General features: G+C 43.9%; 1 protein-coding gene across 1 annotated transcript in view; it reads right to left on the bottom strand.

The window, feature by feature from the left end:
- The window catches only part of LOC5580078, a 70,496-nt gene that overhangs the window by 6,814 nt on the left and 41,425 nt on the right, over positions 1-22,257 (bottom strand). Inside the window, exons 6-8 of the mRNA XM_021837375.1 lie at positions 12,255-16,028; positions 7,143-7,757; positions 6,663-7,077 (exon numbers count right to left, since the gene is read on the bottom strand). Of these exons, the coding sequence (XP_021693067.1) occupies positions 6,663-7,077; positions 7,143-7,757; positions 12,255-16,028 (4,804 nt within the window). The remainder of the gene's footprint in view (positions 1-6,662; positions 7,078-7,142; positions 7,758-12,254; positions 16,029-22,257) is intronic.

Below are 22,257 nucleotides of genomic sequence, written 5' to 3'. Positions count from 1 at the left end.
GAACGACCACCAACTGCATATCGTCGGCCGCTGGAGCAGCGAACGACGAGTGCACGTGCACACAGCCCTTTCAAGAGCCGAGTACAGGCTGTAGCGTTGCATGGGAACCCGGAGGCTGAGAGTGGTGCATTACGCTGGAAACTCTCTCACACGACACAGGACCATGCGACACCGTTCGGTGTAACTCCCAGGAGCCGTGCGACATTTTATGGCTTTGCGTGAGAGCGAGAGAGTGTTGCGGGTAGCAGTGTCGCGAGGCTAGTTGCGTAGCTCGTGCAGGGAGGGATCAACGACCGCCACAACATCGCCGATGCAGCGAATGCAGCAAGGGGCCCCCACCGGTTCGTGATAGGCTTAAGACGAATGCCAGAAAAGTATGTAGAATAGATATAAGTTAATCATGAGCGGTCAGTTTCATGAGGTAACAACTTCATCCCTTGTCATTTATAGTTAGAATTGAGTCGATCATTGCTTTTTCCATTGCCTTGGCCAATCGGCTGCTCGCACGTCTCAAACAATTTGAGTGGCTAGCCGGAATAGCAAAACTTTGAGCATACATGTGTGTTACCACCCGATATACCATTTTTTCCCTCAGTTGTCATTTCGTTTAGAGATTTAGCATTTTTGCGTTGCCCTCCATTAGACAGAATTCTACACCTAATAGGAAAACTGTCACAAATTATGGCTCGTGTGTCAATGATCGTTAAATTTTCTAAAGCCTGCTTATGACACCAGAATTACAAAACAAAAGATGTTTTCGCAATACCCTGGAAACGAAACGCGCCTATTGACGCCTTGTCCAGAAAACATTTTGGTGGAATAAGAGCTGAAGAAATCACTCTCAGCAAATATTGAGGTGAAATCAGGAAAGTTCGATCGAGTGTTTCAATATTTCCTCTCATTTTGTTCTCGTCATGTGATTTGTTTGATTTGGCATCATACAAAATTAGCGAGTTATGAGCGAAGCAACCCCGTGTGGTTGACCAGAACCAAACTCGGTGAAAACATTGAAGAAAAGTATTGACAACAAAAAATATCGTCAATAACGTGGTCGGCTTAAAATTGGTGGCATGTTTCTTTTCGCTCGGGTGCTGCCAGTTCAATCGAAGATGGCTTTGGAACAGCAAGCACTCCGCGAACGTTTTGAACGGTTTTAAGTACATGACGAAAGAAAGGAACCCGACCAACTTGCCCCAGTGCCGACCCATTGAGGTTCCAGTGCCCTAGTGAACAAAAAATTTTGGCGGGCCAAGGATACGAAGCAGTTTACCACGAGGATTCGGAATTGTATTCGGAAGATGGACATCATTGCCGTCCAGCGCTCTTGTGATAGCATCACAACTAAGTTTCATCGTATGGCTTATGAGAGCCCCTTCTTCAATACTCATTGACGTTTTTTTTAAAGAATAAGCATTATGTTTCTAATAAAAAAAATACAGAATTTGTTGAAAAAATATTTTAATGACTGCATGACGAAGAACAATGAGTGAAACAAATTCTTCTTTTTATTTGGCTTTACATCAATTATCTTGATAAAGCCTCGCCAACAATATTTCGCCAATTCACTCGGTTCATGGCCGCTTCTCTCCATCCTCGACTGTGACCCACGCTCTCCAGGTCCTGGTGCACCTGGTCAATCCACCTAGCTCGCTGCGCCCCACGCCTTCTTGTTCCGACCGGATTCGTAGCGAACACCATCTTTACAGGGTTGTTGTCCGGCATTCTTGCCACATACCCTGTCCAGCGTATTCTTCCAGCTTTAGCTACCTTCACGATACTGGGTTCGCCGTAGAGTTGAGCGAGCTCGTGGTTCATCCTTCGCCGCCACACGCCGTTCTCCTGCACGCCGCCGAAGATCGTCCTTAGCACTCGGCGTTCGAAAACCCCAAGAGCTTGCAAGTCCTCCTCGAGCATAGTCCACGCCTCCTGCCCATAGAGGACTACCGGTTTTATGAGCGTTTTGTACATCGTGCATTTGGTGCGGGGGTGAATCTTTCTTGGCCGCAGTTTCTTCTGGAGCCCATAGTAGGCACGACTTCCGCTGATGATGCGCCTTCGTATTTCCCGACTAACATTATTGTCAGCCGTCAACAAGGATCCGAGGTAGACGAACTCGTCCACCACCTCGAAGGTATCTCCGTCTATCGTAACACTGCTTCCTAGGCGGGTCCTGTCGCGCTCAGTTCAGCCAACCAGCATGTACTTTGTTTTTGACGCATTCACCATTAGCCCGACTCTTTTTGCTTCTCGTTTTAGGCGGGTGTACAAATCTGACACAGTTTCAAATTTTCTCCCAATAATATCCATGTCGTCCGCGAAGCAAACAAATTGTCCGGATCTCGTGAAAATCGTGCCTCGACTGTTAAGTCCGGCTCTCCGCATGACACCTTCAAGCGCAATATTGAACAACAGGCACGAGAGTCCGTCCCCCTGTCGTAGTCTCCGCCGAGACTCGAACGAACTTGAGTGTTCGCCCGAGATCTTCACGCAGTTTTGCACACCGTCCATCGTTGCTCTGATCAATCTTGTGAGCTTCACGGGAAAGCTGTACTCGTCCATGATTTTCCATAGCTCTACGCGGTCGATACTATCGTATGCCGCCTTGAAATCAATGAACAAATGGTGCGTAGGGACCTGGTACTCACGGCATTTCTGGAGGATTTGACGCACGGAAAAGATCTGGTCCGTTGTCGAGCGGCCGTCGATGAAACCTGCTTGATAACTTCCCACGAACTCGTTTGCTATAGGTGATAGACGACGGAAGAGAATCTGGGATAGCACTTTGTAGGCGGCGTTTAGGATGGTGATTGCACGATAATTCTCACACTCCAGTTTGTCGCCCTTTTTGTAGATAGGGCATATAACGCTTTGCTTCCAAACCTCCGGTAGCGGTTCCATTTCCCGGATTCTGACTATCAGCCGATGCAGACAAGCGGCCAACCTGTCCGGGCCCATCTTGATGAGTTCGGCTCCGATACCATCCTTTCCAGCGGCCTTGTTGTTCTTGAGCTGTTGAATGGCATCCTTAACTTCCCCCATCGTGGGAGCTGGTTGGTTTCCACTGTCCGTTGTGCTGACGTAGCCATTGCCTTCGCTGTCCTGACCTTCTGTGTCTGTGTTCTCTGCGCCATTCAGGTGCTCATCGCAGTGCTACTTCCACCTTTCGATCACCTCGCGTCCGTCCGTCAAGATGCTCCCATCCTTATCCCGGCACATCTCAGCTGGCGCACGAAGCCTTTGCGGGATGTGTTGAGCTTCTGATAGAACTTCCGCGTTTCTTGAGAACGGTACAGCAACTCCATCTCTTGGCATTCCACCACTTCCAGGCGGCGCTTTTTGTCCCGGAATAGGCGGGTTTGCTGTTTCCGCTTCAGTCTGTATCGTTCCACGTTTTGCCGCGTACCATGCTGCAGCATTGCAGCCCGCGCTGCATTCTTCTCCTCTAAAACCTCCTGGCACTCCTCGTCAAGCCAATCGTTTCTTGAGCTCCGTTCCACATATCCGACAACGCTTTCGGCAGCGTCGTTAATGGCTGCTTTGACTGTCCTCCAGCAGTCCTCAAGAGGGGCCCTATCGAGCTCGCCCTCATCCGACAACGCTGCCTCAAGATGCTGCGCGTACTCATTGACGACATCCGGTTGTTTCAGCCGCTCGAGATTGTACCGGGGCGGGCGTCGGTACCGTACATCATTGATGACGGATAGTTTTGGGCGCAGTTGCACCATCACCAGGTCGGAGTCAATGTTAGTGCCACGATAGGTTCTGACGTCGGTTATGTCAGAGAAGTGCCGTCCATCGATCAAAACGTGGTCGATTTGCGATTCTGTCTGCTGAGGTGATCTCCAGGTGTACCGATACGGGAGGCTGTGCTGGAAATAGGTGCTACGAATGGCCATATTCTTGGAGGCGGCAAAATCTATCAGTCGTAGGCCGTTCTCGTTCGTCAGCCGGTGTTCGCTGAACTTTCCAATCGTTGGTCTAAACTCCTCCTCCTGGCCAACCTGAGCGTTCAAGTCTCCTATGATGATCTTGACGTCGTGGCTTGGGCAGCGGTCGTACTCGTGTTCGAGCTGCGCGTAAAATGCGTCCTTGTGTGGGCTTCCGAAGTGTGGGCTATGCACGTTGATTATGCTGAAGTTAAAGAATCGGCTTTTGATTCTCAACTTGCACATTTTTTCATTGATCGGCCACCACCCGATCACGCGCCTTTGCATATCACCCATCACTATGAAAGCTGTTCCCAGCTCGCATGTGTTGCCGCTGCTCTGGTAGATGGTATGATTACCTCTAAACGTTCGCACCAATGCTCCTGTCCAGCACACCTCCTGCAGCGCTACGATGTCGAAACCGCGGGTCTTCAGTACATCGGAGAGTATGCGAGTACTTCCAATGAAGTTGAGAGATTTGCAGTTCCACGTACCGAGTTTCCAATCGCTAGTCCAATTTCGTCGCTGTGGTCTTTGCCGATTGTTCCGGTCCGTATTCTCTCGTTGACGTTCCTGTGCTCATGTGTTTTATCGGTTGGCTTGCAGGGCCTGACACCAAACCCCTAGATTTCCGGAGGACCATTCCACCTAAATGTTCGGAGGGCCATAGTGCGTAGTTTAGCTTAGAGTCCTTCTCTGGCACTCGGACGATGATCAACCGCCCCTGACATGGGGAACAGACGCTGTTGTGAGCCGCTCCTAACATGGAGTACAGATGCTCCAGGTTTGCAAAAGCAAACCCCCCTTCTCTGTCAGCATACGACCAAAGTTGCCACCGGGGGTTGGTTACCCGATCTTCCCCAAGGTTACTCGTACCCCGGCCAGTACCACGAGGAGGTAGGAATAGGAGTTGCTGGACAAGAGGCTAAGGACCGCACAAAGGGGTCTATTTTATTCCTGCAGGTACGCGAGGTACCAATGGTACGCCATGCCCAGCCATTTTTCGCGCCAGTGAATCAAATATAGCTATCAAAAACAGTCATCCAGCTAAGTGATGAGCCAAAAAGAAAATCGATTAAGGGAACTCGATTATTACAGAAATGCTCTTACACTGCACGCGAGATATGAACATGGTAAGGAGTTACTTGAACACCTTCACGATTCACATTGGTATGGGGGCTTTTCTAGGTCCAATTGTCTGAAACATTACAGTAAGAAGCACTTCAGAAGGACGCATATTGTGTCCAAATATGAGCCCAAAAGCTTTCAGTTCCATTTACAGAAAATTACTGGGATTCATCCTTAAGTATCACACCCAAAAACCACAGTCAGCTAGTAATGTAACTTATACATCTTGTCCCGCCTTATACTACTGTAAAAATGTCCAAACTATTGTAGAAAATATGCTGAATGTTTGTAGTTTTCAATAAATTGAATATAAAATTTCGTTTTTAGACCACAATAAGTAGCATCTTTAGCTTCTTTTTTTTTTTGTTTAATGAGATTCGTTCGTTTGAGTAACAAGCTGGTTGGTATTTGTGACAACCAGCTATGGATTCTAGCAGCCATTTCCTTAAGAGGAAGAAGTGTCGAAGCCACACCTCGAATTCCCAAGAGTACAAATTTGTTGAATCAGTCCAATGTGGTATAAAGGATATAAATAACATTGGAATCAGTCAACCGTTCGCGCTGAAAATGAAATCGATTAGTTACCCGGTTGTGACTAATCGATCAAGTTTTCTGTGCACAGCGTTCTCCAGATATGTGCTCTTTGAAATTTGACCTATAGCTTCGATTCATCTTCACCTTAACACTGCATTAGTCGCGCTGTAGTATTTGGTACACAACTGGTGGAAAAAGCACGCTTCTCATACATACTCGTGGTGATTCTAAAGGAGATAAAACGCTCGACGACCTCGGTTAAAAGCTTTCCTACTGGGACGAACCACAAGGATAATTGATCTCTCTATTCAAAGTGAAGAATCAAAGTCATATATTGAATTTCTAAGAACACAAATCTATACAAATCGATCATGCTTACAGCGCAGAGCACTGTATGGTTCGATAGATGCTGCTAATAATCCAATGTGTGGCTTTGATTCATCTTCCCCATAAAGTCAACAATTCTGTGGTAACTTTCTAATAATCAACATCATTGCTGATAGTAGATAGCTGTTCATAATATTAAATAAACCTTTCGAATAATTGAATCCTGTGTACTGGAACCTACACATGCTGTTCTTTTCGTTACACAGCGTTCCCCGACAGAAGCAGAAAAATCAAGCAATGAGTGAAGCAACGGAAACGAACAGAATTGGAAGCGTACACTACTCTCGAAACGCACTTAGCTTACCCACTGGAAACACCTCTTCAATTACTTCTCGATCCAAGATCTGTGTTTTTCATTGTATGGTAATTTGGAATGCAATAGAAATCGAATAAAATGGAACACACAACTTGTTTTTGTTTTTTTTTTCACACGATTCATCACTGATCAATCCTTTATTTCAAGTTTACGGAACGGTTTGGTTTTTACAGTAAACTTGGGGTAAGAATAATTGTAGACGCTTTTCCAGCGAATGACTGCTTCAGACTAACACACTTAGCTTTTCCTTATGCGGTTTTTGAAATGATAGTGAACAATTTGTGACCTTTGTACAATCAAGTCAAGTCATCTAAATCATAAGATTCAAAAGCAGAAAAAATCGGCATTTTGTGTTCGGTATCTCTACTGACCTCCGTATTCTCCGAGTAGTTGCTGTTGCTGCTGCCTGCTGATAGGCTGCAGCTTCAGTTGCTGCATTTGCTGCTGCAGCTGTTGGTGCAGGTGCATCTGCTGTTGTTGGTACTTTTGCAAGAACAAACTGGTCTCGATGTCGTTCAGGGCAAGCAAATTGCTGGCATCGCCACCGGTGACACTGCTAGAAGCGGTTCCGGCATTGGACGCCACTCCACCGACGGCCGCCTCACTGCTTATGGTGGATCCCGCCGGAGACATCAGCAACGGATGGGTCGCCTGCGTTGGGTGGCCAAAGCCGGGAGCGGACATGGAACTGCCCGGGCCCGGTATCCGCGTGATTTCAATGTCGTTGGAGAGGTTTTGATTCTGTTGGCGCAAAAATTTTGACTCGTTGATGTTGTGTATGGTTACCTGAGGGGGTAAGGGGGATTCAATCAATGTCGACGAATGTAGTGTTGCAGAAAGTGTGAACTTACCTCACTGTTCAAGCGTTGACCGGGCTGCAGGTTCTGTAGGAAGGACAAATCATCGTATTTATGATTCGCTGAAGATGAACCCGCGCCCAATCCATCGTAGAAGGGACCGCCGGGAGAGTCGTCACAACAAGGGCCACCACCGCAGGAGCCTACACTAACGGAGGAACTGGTTCCTCCAAATAACCTCCTGCAGCTGTGTTCCGTTCCTGCTGACATTGCGGCTGCTGCCTGTGCCCTCGCTTGTGACCGTTCAGATCCAATTGCACTGACCGTGGATGGTGAGCTAATCGGGAAGTAACTGGTAGAAGCACTAGGCGAATTGCCACCATACTCTTGGCTACCACTCAGCCCATACTGAAGACTTTCAAACGGAGAATAACATCGCTGCGGTTGACTGGAGCCGCCTACAGCCGATAGGGGACTGTATAAACTACCGCCGATTCCGCTGCCGTCCACCGGTGGTCCCACTCCGTTCAGATGCTGCCAGGACGTTTGATGGTGATGCTGGAGATGATGCTGTTGCTGCTGTTGTTGCTTCTGTTTTTGGGCATTCTTCATCTCGCTGCCAATGGCAGAGTTGCACTTCCGTGGCGGTTCAATTGTAGCCGAGAAGGGCTGGGAAATTGAAGAAAAAAATCAATTAATTAAAAATAAAATATCTTGAAGCACAAAGGTTATTTGGCATAATAGCAAATCATTTATGAAATGAGAACCATTTGGCATAATAGAAAATCCTAACAATTAATTGTCTTACGTAATTAATGGACAACCCCTCAACCTTTCGGTTGTCGCGTGATTTTTTGTTGCTTGATTATGGTTAAACAGTTTGAAATCAACTTTTAAGATTGCACTTAAACTTTAAAGGTACAAATCTCGCGAAGAAAGCATCCAATAACAGTGTAATTTTTATTTTGGCTTTGTGCACTAGCAGAAGGCCTAAAATAAGAAGACCAGAAACGTTTGCCAACTATTTGTCCAGTTTAATGCCTATGAAAACGCGAGTAGGGTCATAAGTCAGCCATTGTGACGGACATCTTTGGATTCAGAGATGGTTCACCTTAAATGTGTTGTTTTTTCATAAGGGCGATCGATTCATCGATTTCTCTTCACCGTTGCTCTCTTTGCGTTATTGCAGAAAACTGATTCTCTTTTCTGGACTGGTGAAATAGTTAGAAAACGTTTCTGATCTTCTTATTTTAAGCTTTCTGACAGTGCACAAAGCCAAAATAAAAAGTGCACAGTTGTTGGATGCTTTTTTCGCTAGATTTGTGCCTTTGAAGTTTTAGTGCAATCTTAGAAGTTGATTCCAAACTGTTTCACCTTAAGGGTGATATAAAGTGGTCATTCAGATACGGTGCATGAATGTTTTGTTTTGAAGATATCTCAGGATCCTGATCACTTAGGAAGATGGCGTCTTCGACAGAGTAGTTCAGTAGCTTTATTTGAACTTCGAAGTTCGAGATCGGCTAAAATTATGATAGCCCTTATGCTGGTGAACAAATTTGCCGAAGACGCCATCTTTCTAAATGATCAGGACGACCTTGGAATAGCATAGCATAGCACAGACTGACTGTAAATGTCAATGATTGCTACTCTGTGATTGATCTGAACTGGTGAGAATTGCAGTACGATCCAAATGGATAAGAGATGGGATTTTCCGCTTACCCTTGAAGTGCACATTTTAGCAGCTCCCATATTATTGATCAATAACGGCGTCAGCAAAGTCCTTACAATCAGTTGGGATGGAGAAGGAACGTTGTAAAAATTGTTGCTGCAAGAGACCAAGAATATCTCTGCATCTCCACAATCATCACGGGAAGGGTGTTGAATAATAAGGAAGGAAAAAGATCTAGGAGTCACCGTTGGTCGGTGATGCGATGCATACATACACACTTAATTCAGAATGCCGATCTCAGCTTTACAAATCTCGGTAAGAGTTTGTTTAAGGACATCTCAGCAAACGTCATTTTTGATGTCAGCGGCACCCAAAGGTGCTGCTATAAAAAAAACTTGTTTTTTTGCTGACATATCAGTTAAAATTCGGCTGTGCCGATCTCGGTAAAAGAATGAAAATTAGTCGAGCTCAACTGAATGTGTATTAAGGAAAAACACGACTCTAACCTAAAACTTGTTTTGTATTTTTGGTTAGGCAAAAGGGAAGATATGTTTTTTGGAAGACATGTCTTCCTTTTTGATCATATGTCCTCCCGTCCTCCTTTGGGCTGAAAATGTCCTCCTATTTCAAACTGAATTAAATCTTAAATTTTATGTTCAATAGTTTTCCAATTATAAATTCGGTATCTAGTAAACAGCGAATCGTGAGTTCGAATATCACCGAGAAGACGTGTAACTTTTTCGCCAATTTCGCATCAATAAGAAAAAAAATTTACACTTGCGATGCAACCAATATTTCAATTGCCTGTAGGAAGAGTAAATTATCCACAAAAATTTCAGAAAAAAAGTTTAAAGCATTGATTTTAAACCGAAAAATTGAGCATGATTTTGTTTGGTTCGAAAATTATAACATTCACACCTCATCAAATAAGGTTTCAGGGTCAAATGACTGCAAGTTGACCATTAATTTAGCTCTTGATTGAATCTTTAATTATTTATGCTATATTCAAAAATATAGTAGATTTTTTTCTGGTACTTTAAGACATTAAAAAACTTATATGAAAATTTCGTATACTGTTGGGGCAGTATGGACACCGGGTGATATAGTAGAGCTGACACTTGAAAGAGAAAGAAATATAACTTCAAACACAAAATTATCCAAAACTATTTAGCATTTGATGCAATGATTATGATGCGGAACCACAAATCGATTGAAAATCGTCAATTCTTGATTAAAACTAACCTGGAGGCAAAATTGAAAGCATTTCTACGAAAAATGTCGTAAATTGGTTTTAATCATGTTTTCAGTAGCACAGTGACCTGTCACTATGGTTCCCTGAATATGTACTTCATTTTCCGAGGTTTTGAGAATAATCGCGGGACAATTTTCCTATAAATGTAAGGGTGTCCATACTGCCCCATGGTGGTGTCCACTTTGCCCCGCTAGCTTGATAACGACTACCAAATATAAGTTTTTTTTTTAATCTTTTTTGGAAAACAAAATATGTGTTTCCAAATTATGCAACAGTGTTTAACAAATTTTTAAGAACTTTAAGAAACATACTGCACATAAAATACAGTATAATACTCATGTATTTACAGTCAAAATAGGCAAATTCCTTAGGGTGTCCATACTGCCCCGTGTCCCCCTATATCAAATTAGCTTCCTGATGAATTGGCAATCTCAATGACAAAAAACAAACATTACGTCAAATTAATTCTAGGCTGGTAGCGACAGTGTTTGAAAAAGGTTTATTAAAGACCTCAGTTCAAATAGAAATCAGAATATATGTTATTTTTATAAGGATTCCTCTGGGAATTCGACAGATATCTCTCAGACAGTATTTTAAAGATTTTTTTTGCGGATTTCTCATTACATTGCGCAAAGTATAATCATATTGTTCTATTTATTTTTCAATATTTTCTCCAAAAATGACATGAAAACGTACCTGAATCACTCGAAATATTCGTTATATATTCCTATAGTTTATTCAGGAGTTCTTCCAGCAATTCCTCGGAAATTTTCATTTAAAATTTTAAACAGCATACTTCTCTAGGGATTTCTTGTGAGATTCGTTCAGGAATTATTTGTTCCAAAAATCTCTGGAGAAAGTGTTCAGCCTGTGTGGACGGACCTGGTGTAGTGGTTAGAAAACACGCCTGACACGCCGAGGACCTGGGATCGAATCCCATACCCGAGCGCATATAGGGTAATCATTTGATGCATGTCAGTTTTATATACGCATATAATGCTATTATAATGCCAGAAAAGGCGAAATAGCGTGCCATTATAGTGCCAAGATATAACCGTGATTCTCTGCACCACTAATGCTGATATAAGAACGTGAGAAACGTCAGTTGTTTTTGCCAGGTTTTTAGGGCAAATATTTTGTGCTTTCGCGTATGCGGCCAAGCAACTGGTACACGAGGTAAATAAATGAATGAATGAATACGGAAACCTCTAATAGTATGCAAAAAATGTAATAAAATGATACAGATAGTACTTCTCCGTATCAGACATATTTGTTTTGATAGTTTTCATCCTTTTAAGGACTTGCAATTGCCACATTTTGATCGTTATGATGATGAAATTCCTCATTTTGCGTCTCGAACCTGCGACACCCGTATTGTTGAGTTGTTGTCCTGCTCCTTTGCTCCTACGGCCACATAAGATGAATAGTATTTGAAAGAAAAGTGACCAATTAAAACCATCACTTTTCCCCGTCCTAAAACCTGCAATTGTAGTAGTGAGAAGATTTATGTTTGACTCCCTCTTACCACTATATGCAAACACAAAGCTCGTTTAAAAGTAGATGGAGTACCGTGTACCTTTTAATTCCGGATTCTGCAGGAATTCCTCTTAAAGACTGTCCATTAATTACTTAAGGCGATTTTCTGGGGTTTTCAACCCCCTTCCTCGCATAGTATTTAGTTTTTATATGGCAATTGAAAATAAAATAATTGTTTGGCATGTAAGAAATCTCTGACCCCCTATACCCATAAACGCCCATGTAACTAAAGGACGACAAATGAGCATCCTTTGTTAAATCCCTGGAGAGATTTCTGTTGAAATTCCTGCAAAAATTGAGCACTTTCTCTTAGGAATGTATAGATGAATCTTTGGAAAAGTCTTCGAACACATTCCTGAACTGATCTCTGGAGAATCTCAGCAGTTTTTCCTCATGTGATCTGTGAAGGATTTCCTTAACAATCCATGGAGAGTTACTTTAGAGAACTTCTATTAAATATAGTGGCTTTTTAGAAAAAATGCTTTAAAAATGACCAAATCTCTAAAAAGATACTTGCTACCAGTCCTGAAAATTATCAGGCATCTGCAAGGTTCGAAGTAATGCTAAATGTTCATTATGATGCCAAATGACCTTTTTCTTTCACACAGTTTCCTTGCTTTTCACATAGTTTCTAAAATATGCCGACTATCCGTTACAACAAATCATTGTTATGCCAAATGACCCCCTCCCGGTTGCAGATAGTACTTACCGTTCCAACGTGCGACGGTCCCTCCCCCAGCAGGCCCATTTCCTTGGCCGTCTGCTGTTGCTGCAGGTAGTTGGCCGTGGTGACGCTGCTGGGTGCACCGGACACTTGCGGCGGGACTATTCCATTCTCCACCAGGTAGTTGGTATTGAACGGTCTGAATCCGCTAGTCGACGGAGGAACTCCGCCGGCCAGGGCCTGATGCAGTGCCGGATTGCGAATGGTGAACATGCCGTTGTCATTTTTGAAAATCGTCGCCCGTTGATCGTACCCTAGCGGATGGCGATTAGCTACCGGATCGGCCGCCGGAGGTGGCCTGGCCTGTCCGCCTTGGAACATCGGATTCCGTAGGGTAACAATGTTGTTGTTGCCACCTTTCTGGTTCTTCTGTTTACCGTCGGACTTCTGCTGGCTGCCATCCTTCGATGTGTCGCTTTTGCTCTTGTTCTTATTTTTGCGATTTTTCTTCTTGCTGGGTTTCTTTTCGCCATCCCCGGATGAGCCCTTCAGCTTATTGGTATCGACCATAATGACGGAGTCCTGACCGGGAGCGGAGTTCATCATCATCGGAGGAGCAGCCGCATTGGCCATCATGGGGTTCATCATGTACATTCCGGACGAGCCCATCATCATCGGTGGCGGTGGCATCATCATTGGCGGAGGTTCCGGCGGCTGAACGGTTTGCATCGGTTCGCAAATCTTCTTTATCGACTCTCGCTTGGCCTTGATGGCTTCCGCTTGGGCAGCGTCCACTCGCGTCAGCGTAATACCCGGTGGCAGTTGAAGTCCCTCCACTCGGATTCCTCGGCTCAGCTGGTCCATAATGCTGGCCCCGAAGGAAGTGTCGCCCGGTGGGAAGGTGTTAGGGATTTTGGGCTGGGTGGCCGGCTTAGAAGACATCGACGGTGCATTCGAATCATTGATCAGTTCCAGCGTCGTGTCGGCGCTGATGTTGACCTTGGATCGACGTTCGTTGGGTGCCTTCGACAGTCGGTCGGCGTTCTTCATGGCTTTGTCGACGTGCCTTTGGTTTGCCTGGGGCGGTGGAGTCTGCTGATGCGATTGTTGCTTCTTCTGCTGCTGGGATTGTTGCGGGGATTTGGACTGCTCCTGTTGCTTCATGAGCAGTTTCTTCTGGCGTTTGGAAAGGTTGGAGTTATCGAGGGAAGGTTTTTCGGGTTGATGAACACTACCGGAGGGCTTCTTGCTGCTGCTGGTGTCGTTCTTGGAGACGTGAGGTTGCACATTGGAAGCATTGTTGGTAATTTTAGAAGGTTTTTGCGGTGGAACCGTCGTTGGCTGAGGAGCTGCATGTTCCTGCTTGCTCCTGGTCTGTTTGACTTCTTTGGCCGGTGTAACCGCGGGAGCAGTGGACTGTTCCTTAGCCTTTTCGTTTTTCTTTTTGTTGAGTTTCTTGTTGGCAGAAGTGTTGACTGGGACCGGAACGGGAGTAGGTGGCGTTGGTGGCCTTGGAGGTTCCTCCACTTTGGGAGGAACAGGCACTGGCACCGGCGAAGGCGTCCGCTCCGGAACGGCAATTTCGCTTTGCTTCGGTTCCTCCAGTTCTTCCTCAACTTCCACCTCTTCCTCATCCGATTCGGTATCCTCCAAGTTCAACAATTTGAATGCATTGTTGTCGAACTCCGGATCGATGTAGGCCTCACTCTTCTTCCGCACCAACTTCTTCTTCCTTTCCTTTTCCTTTTCCTTCTCCTTCTCTGGTAGCTTCTTGGGCTTTTCCTTGTCTTTTTCCTTGTCCTTGTCTTTTTCCTTATCCTTCTCCTCCGTCTTACCTTTCTCCTTGACAACCTTCTCCTTTCCTTCTTTGGCTTTCTGCGAACTGCCGCTGGAACTGATCGAGTCCTTACTCAACTTTCTGTTCAGCACCTTCCCCAGTGCTTTTTCCGGCAGCAGCTTCTTCGATTCACCTTTCTTCCCACTGCTTCCAACGTCCAATCCGTCCAGCTTTGCAACGATTTCATCGATTTCGTCAATCTCGTCCGCCAGCTTGTCCTTTTTCTTGTTCTTCTTTTTCTTCTTTTTGCTCTCTTCGCCGCACATCGCCGCATAGTCCTGCTCAAGTTTTTTCGTCATTTTCTGAAGCATCTGCGAGGCGGCCTTTGCCTGAGCTTCGCTCATGGAGTTCTTCCCTTTATTCCGAACCTGGCCCAACCGCTCGGACATCCTCCCGATCAGCGAGATGATGTCTTCCTTCTTCTTTTTGTCCAACGTCGCACCGCCCGTCGTTTGATGCTGTATTTTCTGCATCAGTTCGTCGATTTCACGCATTGACTGCGCCTGCTGGTTCTGCGACTGCTCCCGAAGGCTAAGCCTGAGCAGCTTTTCGGTGATCCAGACGTCCGTATCGCTCGAGAATTGACTTTTGGAGATAAGATCGTTCAGCTGCTTGATATCGCCGGCGGCCATTTTCATGGTCAGCTGATCCAAGTGGTTCTGAATCTGCTGTTTGGTGGGAGCTTGACCGGAAGGTGAGTCCGGCGAAACGAGTTGACCATTGATGAAGGTGTACAACAGTTGATCCTGGTCGGGTGATGGACCTTTTGCCGTGACGGTCACCTGTGGCTCCGAATGGGGCAAGAAGGTTCGTTTGATGGTGACCATCCTTCGCGCCGGGTCGATACTGACGTTGTCCTGCGGCATCATCATCTTCGGTTGTTGCTGCTGTTGCTGATGCTGCTGGAGAAGCTGTTGCTGTTGCCTCTGCTTCTGTTGCTGTAGTAGATTGATGTTCTGCTGAAGCTTGGGAGGAAGCTGCTGAGTTGTCTCCAGTGGCGTTGGAGCAGACTTCTTCCCCGTTTCCGGCTTATCCTTGGCGTTCTTTTTCTCGCTCGAACTTTCGTCCATTTTGAAGCTAAATTCTGGATTGTTGGTTTTTATACTCGACACCAGGCTGTTGATATCCGTCTGGAGTTGAAGTTTTTTCGCTTCATAGGCCTTGATATCCTCTAGCAGTTGCTTCTTGTCTTTTTTCTTAAGATTCTGTTGGAATTGTAACCGATTCTGGGCCCGTTTGTCCTCTTCTTTTAGCTCGGAGAACTTTTGTTTGAGCTCTCCCAGCTCGGTGATCTTTTTGAGCTCTTGCTTTTTGCTTTTTTGTTTGACCTTCTTCGCTGTCTTCTTGTTGTCCTTTTGCTTGTCATCGTCGTAGTCACCTTCAATGTAGCGCACCAGGGCGTCCAGCGTTTCCTCCACCGGTTTGGGAGGTACCTTCGTGAACGGGGTATTGTTGACGCTAGGCCTTAAAGTTGGCTGCACCACTGGCTGTGGAACCTGGGGTACTTCTCGGGCACTGATGGCCATCTCTGGCGGTTTGGCTGGTGCTGCTGCAATGTTCATCTTGTTGGCGGGAGGCTTCGTCACTACGGGGGCTTTGGTTGCCGTGGCAAGACCAGCTGTTGCCGTCGTTGTCTTATTGTTGCTGATCTTCAAGGCTTCCATTTTCGATGCGAGGCCTCCCGATGACGATTCCTTACTCGCCGACGCCGGATGAGTTGCATTGTTACTGCTAGTAGTAGAACTGCTGGTACTACTGTTGTTGTTGCTGCTGTTGTTATTATTGTTGCTGCTGTTCGTCACTGCATTCGTTGAGTTGCTCTTATTGGTGTTGATTTTCTTCAGCAGCCCACCGTGTGGAATCTTGATGTTCTTCAGATTCAACGACTTAAGCTGCTGGTTGTCCTTGTTGCTCTGTAGTTGTTTGATTTTTTTTCGCAATCGATCGCGCGTTTCGTTCGTTCGCTGGTTGTGGTTGCATTCCTAGGGGAAGAGAACAACATTAGATTGGTTAGGGCAGCGTTTAAAGCGCATTTAAGGTGCTTCATTTACCGTTACAGTTGGTAGAAACTAAGTAATCATTGAATTAAAGATCTTATTGGTAGTACGTCTGGAGCTGCTTGGAGTTATTCATCAATATTAAACTCTTTTTCCCGAGCAGCCTAGATAGCCGCGTAGTGTCGGTAGCGGCTAAGAATCAACACTACGGACTGTTTGATCCGGTGGAAAAAGTTCACCTCACAGGTGACCCCTAATTTATGGTGTGATGCGTACCGTGCCTAGGAATTAATGGTTCCCCCTAACAAGTTGTTTGTAATTATCCGTTGGGAATGGTTCATTATGTGGTTAATATACCAAACAGTAGACGTATTTCCTATTGAGGTTACCAACAGAAACATCGATCGTGACATCACATACATCTCTGGATGGTAGCTCAGAAATGAGTGTAGCAACGATTGCGTTATTAACGAGCACGCATGCGCGAGTTTGACTTTTCAAGTTTGCCGAAAGTAGCAGAAACTGGGTCCACATGGTTACCTAGATAGAAGTTTCCCTAACGAAAGTAAGGTTCTTGAACTAGCGGCTGAACTAGGCTAGAGACTGAGAAAAGGCAGCCGATTATCTCGGAGAAACACAAGGTCACCTGCGCCATTGCTCCGGGTAGCACAGGAAGGGCGCCCTGGTACTCCACAGGCCCGTTAGCGGTTAGGTTTTATTTAGACCCCCCTGTCTAAATAAAACCTAACCGCTAACAGTTATTTCAAGCTACAATGATTACCAAATGGATTCATCAAATGCTCAGACACCGACATCTCTTCTCTACATTGCGTCAAGCAGCGATTCAAAAATTGAGTGTTTGCGGATGCCTCCAAGGGGGAGTCTTGTCACCACTTTTGTGGAATTTCGCAGCAGATACGCTATTGAGGCAACTCAATAATTGCAGTTTTCCAACATATGGATTTGCCAACGATGGGCTAGATTTGATAATTGGTATGTGCATAAGCACCCTATTCAAATTGCTCTTCAGGTAGTCGAGAGTTGGTGTCGCCAATATGACCCTTCGGTTAACCCGAATGAAACATATATTGTTCTTTTTACGGAAAGACGAAGCAGCGATGTAATTCGACCTTTACGTCTTTTTGGCACTGAGATTAATGTGACTGATCAGGTAAAGTATGTCGAAGTCGTTTTAGATTCCAAGCTTTCCTGGACACCTCACATTGATTTCAGAGTCAAAAAAAGTATGCATGGCCTTCGGTCAATGCCAGCAAACCATTGGTAAAACCTGGGGCCTTAAACCAAAGTATTTCAAATTGATTTACACAACAGTTGTTCGACCAATATTGGCATATGGATGTCTTGTGTGGTGGCAAGATGTTGGAGTGAGAACAATCCAATCCAAATTGGGTCATCTCCAAAGGATGTGCTTGATGGCGATGTCTAGTGCGTTCTCTACTATTCCCACGGCAGTGCCACTACACATACATCTTAATCAAGAAGCACTTTCTTGCTCTTACCGTTTATGGGTACTGGATCTACAGGAGAAAAATCCGGTGATTCGTAGTTCTACACACACTTCGTTGTTTCCACTTTTGTTGAATTGGGACTAAATTGTCCTTGCTCCAAGTTGTCTCACAATTGCTTGCCACTTTCCTCACAGGACATTTACCACACAATTCCCTTCACGGGAAGAGTGGACGTCTGGCTATTTGGAAAGAAGTAAGGTACCGTTTTGATTCATATTACGGACACTTAAGGCTTCAGTGAAGTATAACCCAGCAGAGAGCATACAAAATAAATCATTCTGTATGATTCTTTAGCGTTATCAAGCGTTGGAAGCCCTTAACTTTCGAATGGTGGGTAAAGAATTCGCTTCCGCAACTTGAATAATTTTTAATAAATCAAAATGTGTGGCCTTTTAATGATTCTTATTCCGGACGCATCCTCACGTTTGCCTCATATTCCGGACACTTTGATTCGAATTCCGGACAGCTCATGATAATCATTAATGGAGCAGTCAAATCATTAATTGAAATCGTCAAACCACTAAAGAGACATCTTACGTAGTTGGACATTATAAATTTTCAAAGATATTTATAGAAAATGCTTACTAAATCGAGCCTTGAAATCGAGAACTTTTAAACGGCAAAAATTGAAACATTTCGTGTGAAATGTTTCCCATACAAAGTAGAGTGTCCGGAATTTGAAGCTGTCCGTAATATGAATCAAAACGGTACCGTGGGGTAAGTGGATACAGAAAAATCAAAAGTCAACTTCATTGTTATGTACAGCTAACGTGAATAATGTAATTCAAACTTTTTTCTGTGGATAACAAATGAAGGACTAACATACTTCAAATCATCGATTATTTCGATTTTTCTGATTGTTATGTATTGAGTATGAGGGACTTAAAAATTTGCGCCAAATAATCCATTTGCTCCACCGTGGTGGGGTAAGTGGATCACCAATAGAAAAAAAAATCTGTGCTCAAAAGAATTGTGATGTAATTATGTATAGTAAGAATGATATTACTCTTGTTCTTATTATTAGTGCTAGTAATGGTACATTTTAATACTTTAAAATTAAAAAGTATCTATCTGAAATAAATAATAAATAAATCTTCATTTAATCAAAATATATTTAAAAATATGTTCACATTAGTTTACATTAATTCGCACAACAAAAAAACATTGTAACTAGAATAATTTGGAGAAAATTCATCCATTTATGCACAAAAGTTAAATAGAAGCATTGTAGGATTATTCCTAACGATGTTTTCGATAAACACTCGTAGTTTGAAAATATTAGTTACATTTATTTTTGAATAACAAACTAAAATCTTGTTATTCTATTTATGAATATGTTTGTGTCATCTGTCTAGAATAATAAATATGGTCAAATAAGGTACGACAATATGTTTTCAAGAATTAGTATATTTTGCTCTTTTGCAACTCAGCTTAGATAAATCACGAAAAGTTTCGTATTATTATTATTTTATATATTGTTTTATACCAGAAAGGTTAAAAAAGCTTTTAGGTGGATTAATTCAAATTCTCTATGGTCAATTTGACAAATCTAAGCCGGGAATGAAAAAAATAAAGGAAAACAACATTTGCGAATATTAAAACTTATTAAAATTCTCGTAAGCAGTCTGCCAATAAATGATAATAATACTTGATCCACTTACCCCACCCTATTAAAAAGTAGGGGTAAGTGTACCATGTACAATATATCTGTATTTATTTATAAAAATCACATATTTTTCATTGTGATTCATTCAATTAGAACTGAAATGCTCACCATGTGTCGAAAAAACTAATAGAATTCGATTTTACACAGAGACACAATGGATTTTTGATTGATGGAAAGCAATTTTGAAATTAATTAATTTTTGCAGCTAATGAGTTTGCTTGTGTTAGTGTATGTGTAATACCATTTTTGCAATAGTATCAGTATGGACGTAAGAATATAACCTAAAACGAAGCAATAGCGCGAAAACATTGAACATTTTCAAGTATTTATGCTTAATATTGACGAATGATCCACTTACCCCACTGATACACTTCCCCCACTGTACCTTATATCAAACAATATGCCAAACCAAAGGCACCATAATATGATATGCTTATCATTCAATAATATACTTTTCTTTTCCTAGAAGACTTAAGATTATTTGGTTTAATGATTTTTTATCCAGTTCATTTTAATCAACTTGAGTTTTTGATTCACAAAGCAAAATATATTTTAACAACATCCTGCTTCAAGTTTGTAACCCTATGTTCGGTAAAATCTTTATAACATATTAACATAAGTTGATATAATGTTGTTATGTACCCATGGTCGGGTAGTATGTTACACTGATGGCTCCCTTGTCGAAGGTAAAGCTGGTGCTGGCGTATATTCTCGTGAGTTATGCGTGGTATGCACCTGAAACGTAAAGCGCTCAAGTAAAATATTTCTTTTTTTACCGAAGTAATTTTGACAGCTGATCCAGTATGAGCGAAGTGTCACTTTTACTTGAGGAATAATTGAGCGACTCATTTACTGTACGGAAAAGCAATCAGCACTTCAACAGCGCGTAATGGGCAAAGTACTTCTGTTCAGATAGTCAGGCTGCTATAAAAGCTCTTACTTCGAACAACTCTAGGACGAGGCATGTTATCACATGTCGAAATCAAAATGAGAAACTGAATTCAGTCAAATCTGTATGGATACCTGGTGTGCCGTGAAGGAGCGTGATAAAGAAGATCCAGAGGAATTGTTAGAACAAACTCTGGAAACCATCTGCCTAAATATCGACTGGAGCATTTACGTGCTGGTGCAGAATGCGAAAACTACAAAAACGTAGGACAACTTACGGAACACGTTCGAGGACAGCGGTTCTACCCGTCGGATTGGTCTACTTCGTAAGTTGACGGGCTAAGATGATGCAGGAGGTGAAATTCACGGGCGGTTCCAAAGCATCCGAAAACGTTTAATGCGTTTTTCGGTAAACAAGGCGCATCGAGGAAGCGAGTCGACAAGTCTGTCGTGAAGTGCTTCCGTACGTTGTAGGTGACACTCAAAAAGGATATGCGGCATTGATTCTGGTGCAACCACCCACTTGTGCCGGGACAAAAATATGCTGGAAAATTCGTTGGGTGTGTCGATTTAAGGTGGTGTTCACGAAAAAGGAGTGCAAAGTTGTCAACCCCGACAACAAGGTAGTTGCGATTGGCCGTGAAGTGAATGGTCGCTATGTATACGAAGTGAAGAAGCCCACTGCGTATTGGGTCCAGGAGGACAAGTACGAGCTATGGCATCGGCGTATGAGGCATCTGTGGCGACTGAAGGAGATGGTAATGGAACAGGAATATGATGTGAAAAGGCAAAAGGCAAAGGGCAAAGGCAAGCATTGTCGTCAATCGTCCCGGCGAAGGAGCATCAAGGGGACCCAGTGTTGGAACTGATCCACTCGGTCTTGTGCGGCCCTATGGAAATCGAGTCGGTTGGAGGCAGCCGTTACTTTCTGATCTTTATCTACCACGCTTGTCGGAAAACCGTTGATTTATTTCTGAAGTCGAAAACTAAAGTGCTCGAGGCATGGCAATAACAGTCGGGGAATCGAACTTGTTATAAAAAAATAGTTTATTTAAACATCAATTGAAGTTACATCAGAAATCACTGATTAATACACTGAACCTGAACCTAAGCAAAGAGTATGTTAACCGAAATTTCTTGCAAAAGGAAGTAATCTAGTAGGAGACGTCTGCTCCCTACAACAGAGAGGATGAATCGGACGTTGGTCGAGATAGCGAGGAGTATGTTGTCCGATGCGCACATGGATAACAGTTTTTGGACAGAAGCAGGCGCAGTTGCATGGCATGTGGTCAACCGTTCGCCGACAAAGGGACTGTCGGTAATACCGGAGGAGTAGTTTTTGGCGAGCGGCCGGAGGTGTGCCATCTTCGCATAGTTGGAACTATTGTGATCATGCATGTACCGAAGGAGAAGCAGATGAAATGCTACAAGAAGTCTGAAGCGTGTATTTTCGTTGACTACAGCGAAGACTCCATGGCGTATATGGTGTACAACAAGGTGTGCAAGAAAGTGTTTGTCAGCCAGGGATGTGATTTTACTTGATGAATGTCAAGCGGAACGCAGCAAACCGCCAGAAGTCAACGTGGAAGGAAGTGAACTGGTTATATCCGGAGGGAATCAATCGAAGCTGACGATGCATCCGATGGCGCTGCAAGTGGCGAGAATCCGTTGGACGAATCGATCGACAACGATGAAGATTCGATTATTGATGACGAGCAACATTCTGAAATCTGGTCAAACTGCCGAGCGGGAGGAAACCTTTGCAATGCAAGTGGGTCTACAAAGTGAAGACGAACCTGGATGGAACTGTGGATCGATACAAAGCCCGGTTGGTGATCAAGGGCTTCTCTCAGGTGAAAGGCGTTAACTACAACGAAACGTTTCCGCATGTAGTTTGTTACGCTACCTCCATTCCGGCTTCATTTAGGTCGACGACTTCTAGCAGAAGAGCAGATTTGCAACGCAAACGCTTGGCAGAACAACAGGAGCTAGAGAAAAAGGAATTGGAGCTGGAAAGGAAGCAGTTAAAGTTGCAGAAAAAAACATTCACAGGAAATGTATCAGCTGGAAGAGTCGCTTGTGGGGGATGACACCGACAACTGTAGTGTCCGAAGCCGCATGATCGAGATTG

Source organism: Aedes aegypti, chromosome 1 (assembly GCF_002204515.2).
Source record: "Aedes aegypti strain LVP_AGWG chromosome 1, AaegL5.0 Primary Assembly, whole genome shotgun sequence".
In the NCBI taxonomy this organism is placed as follows: domain Eukaryota; kingdom Metazoa; phylum Arthropoda; class Insecta; order Diptera; family Culicidae; genus Aedes; species Aedes aegypti.
The sequence above is the reverse complement of the archived record's forward strand: the minus strand, read 5'-3'. Positions and strand labels throughout refer to the sequence as shown.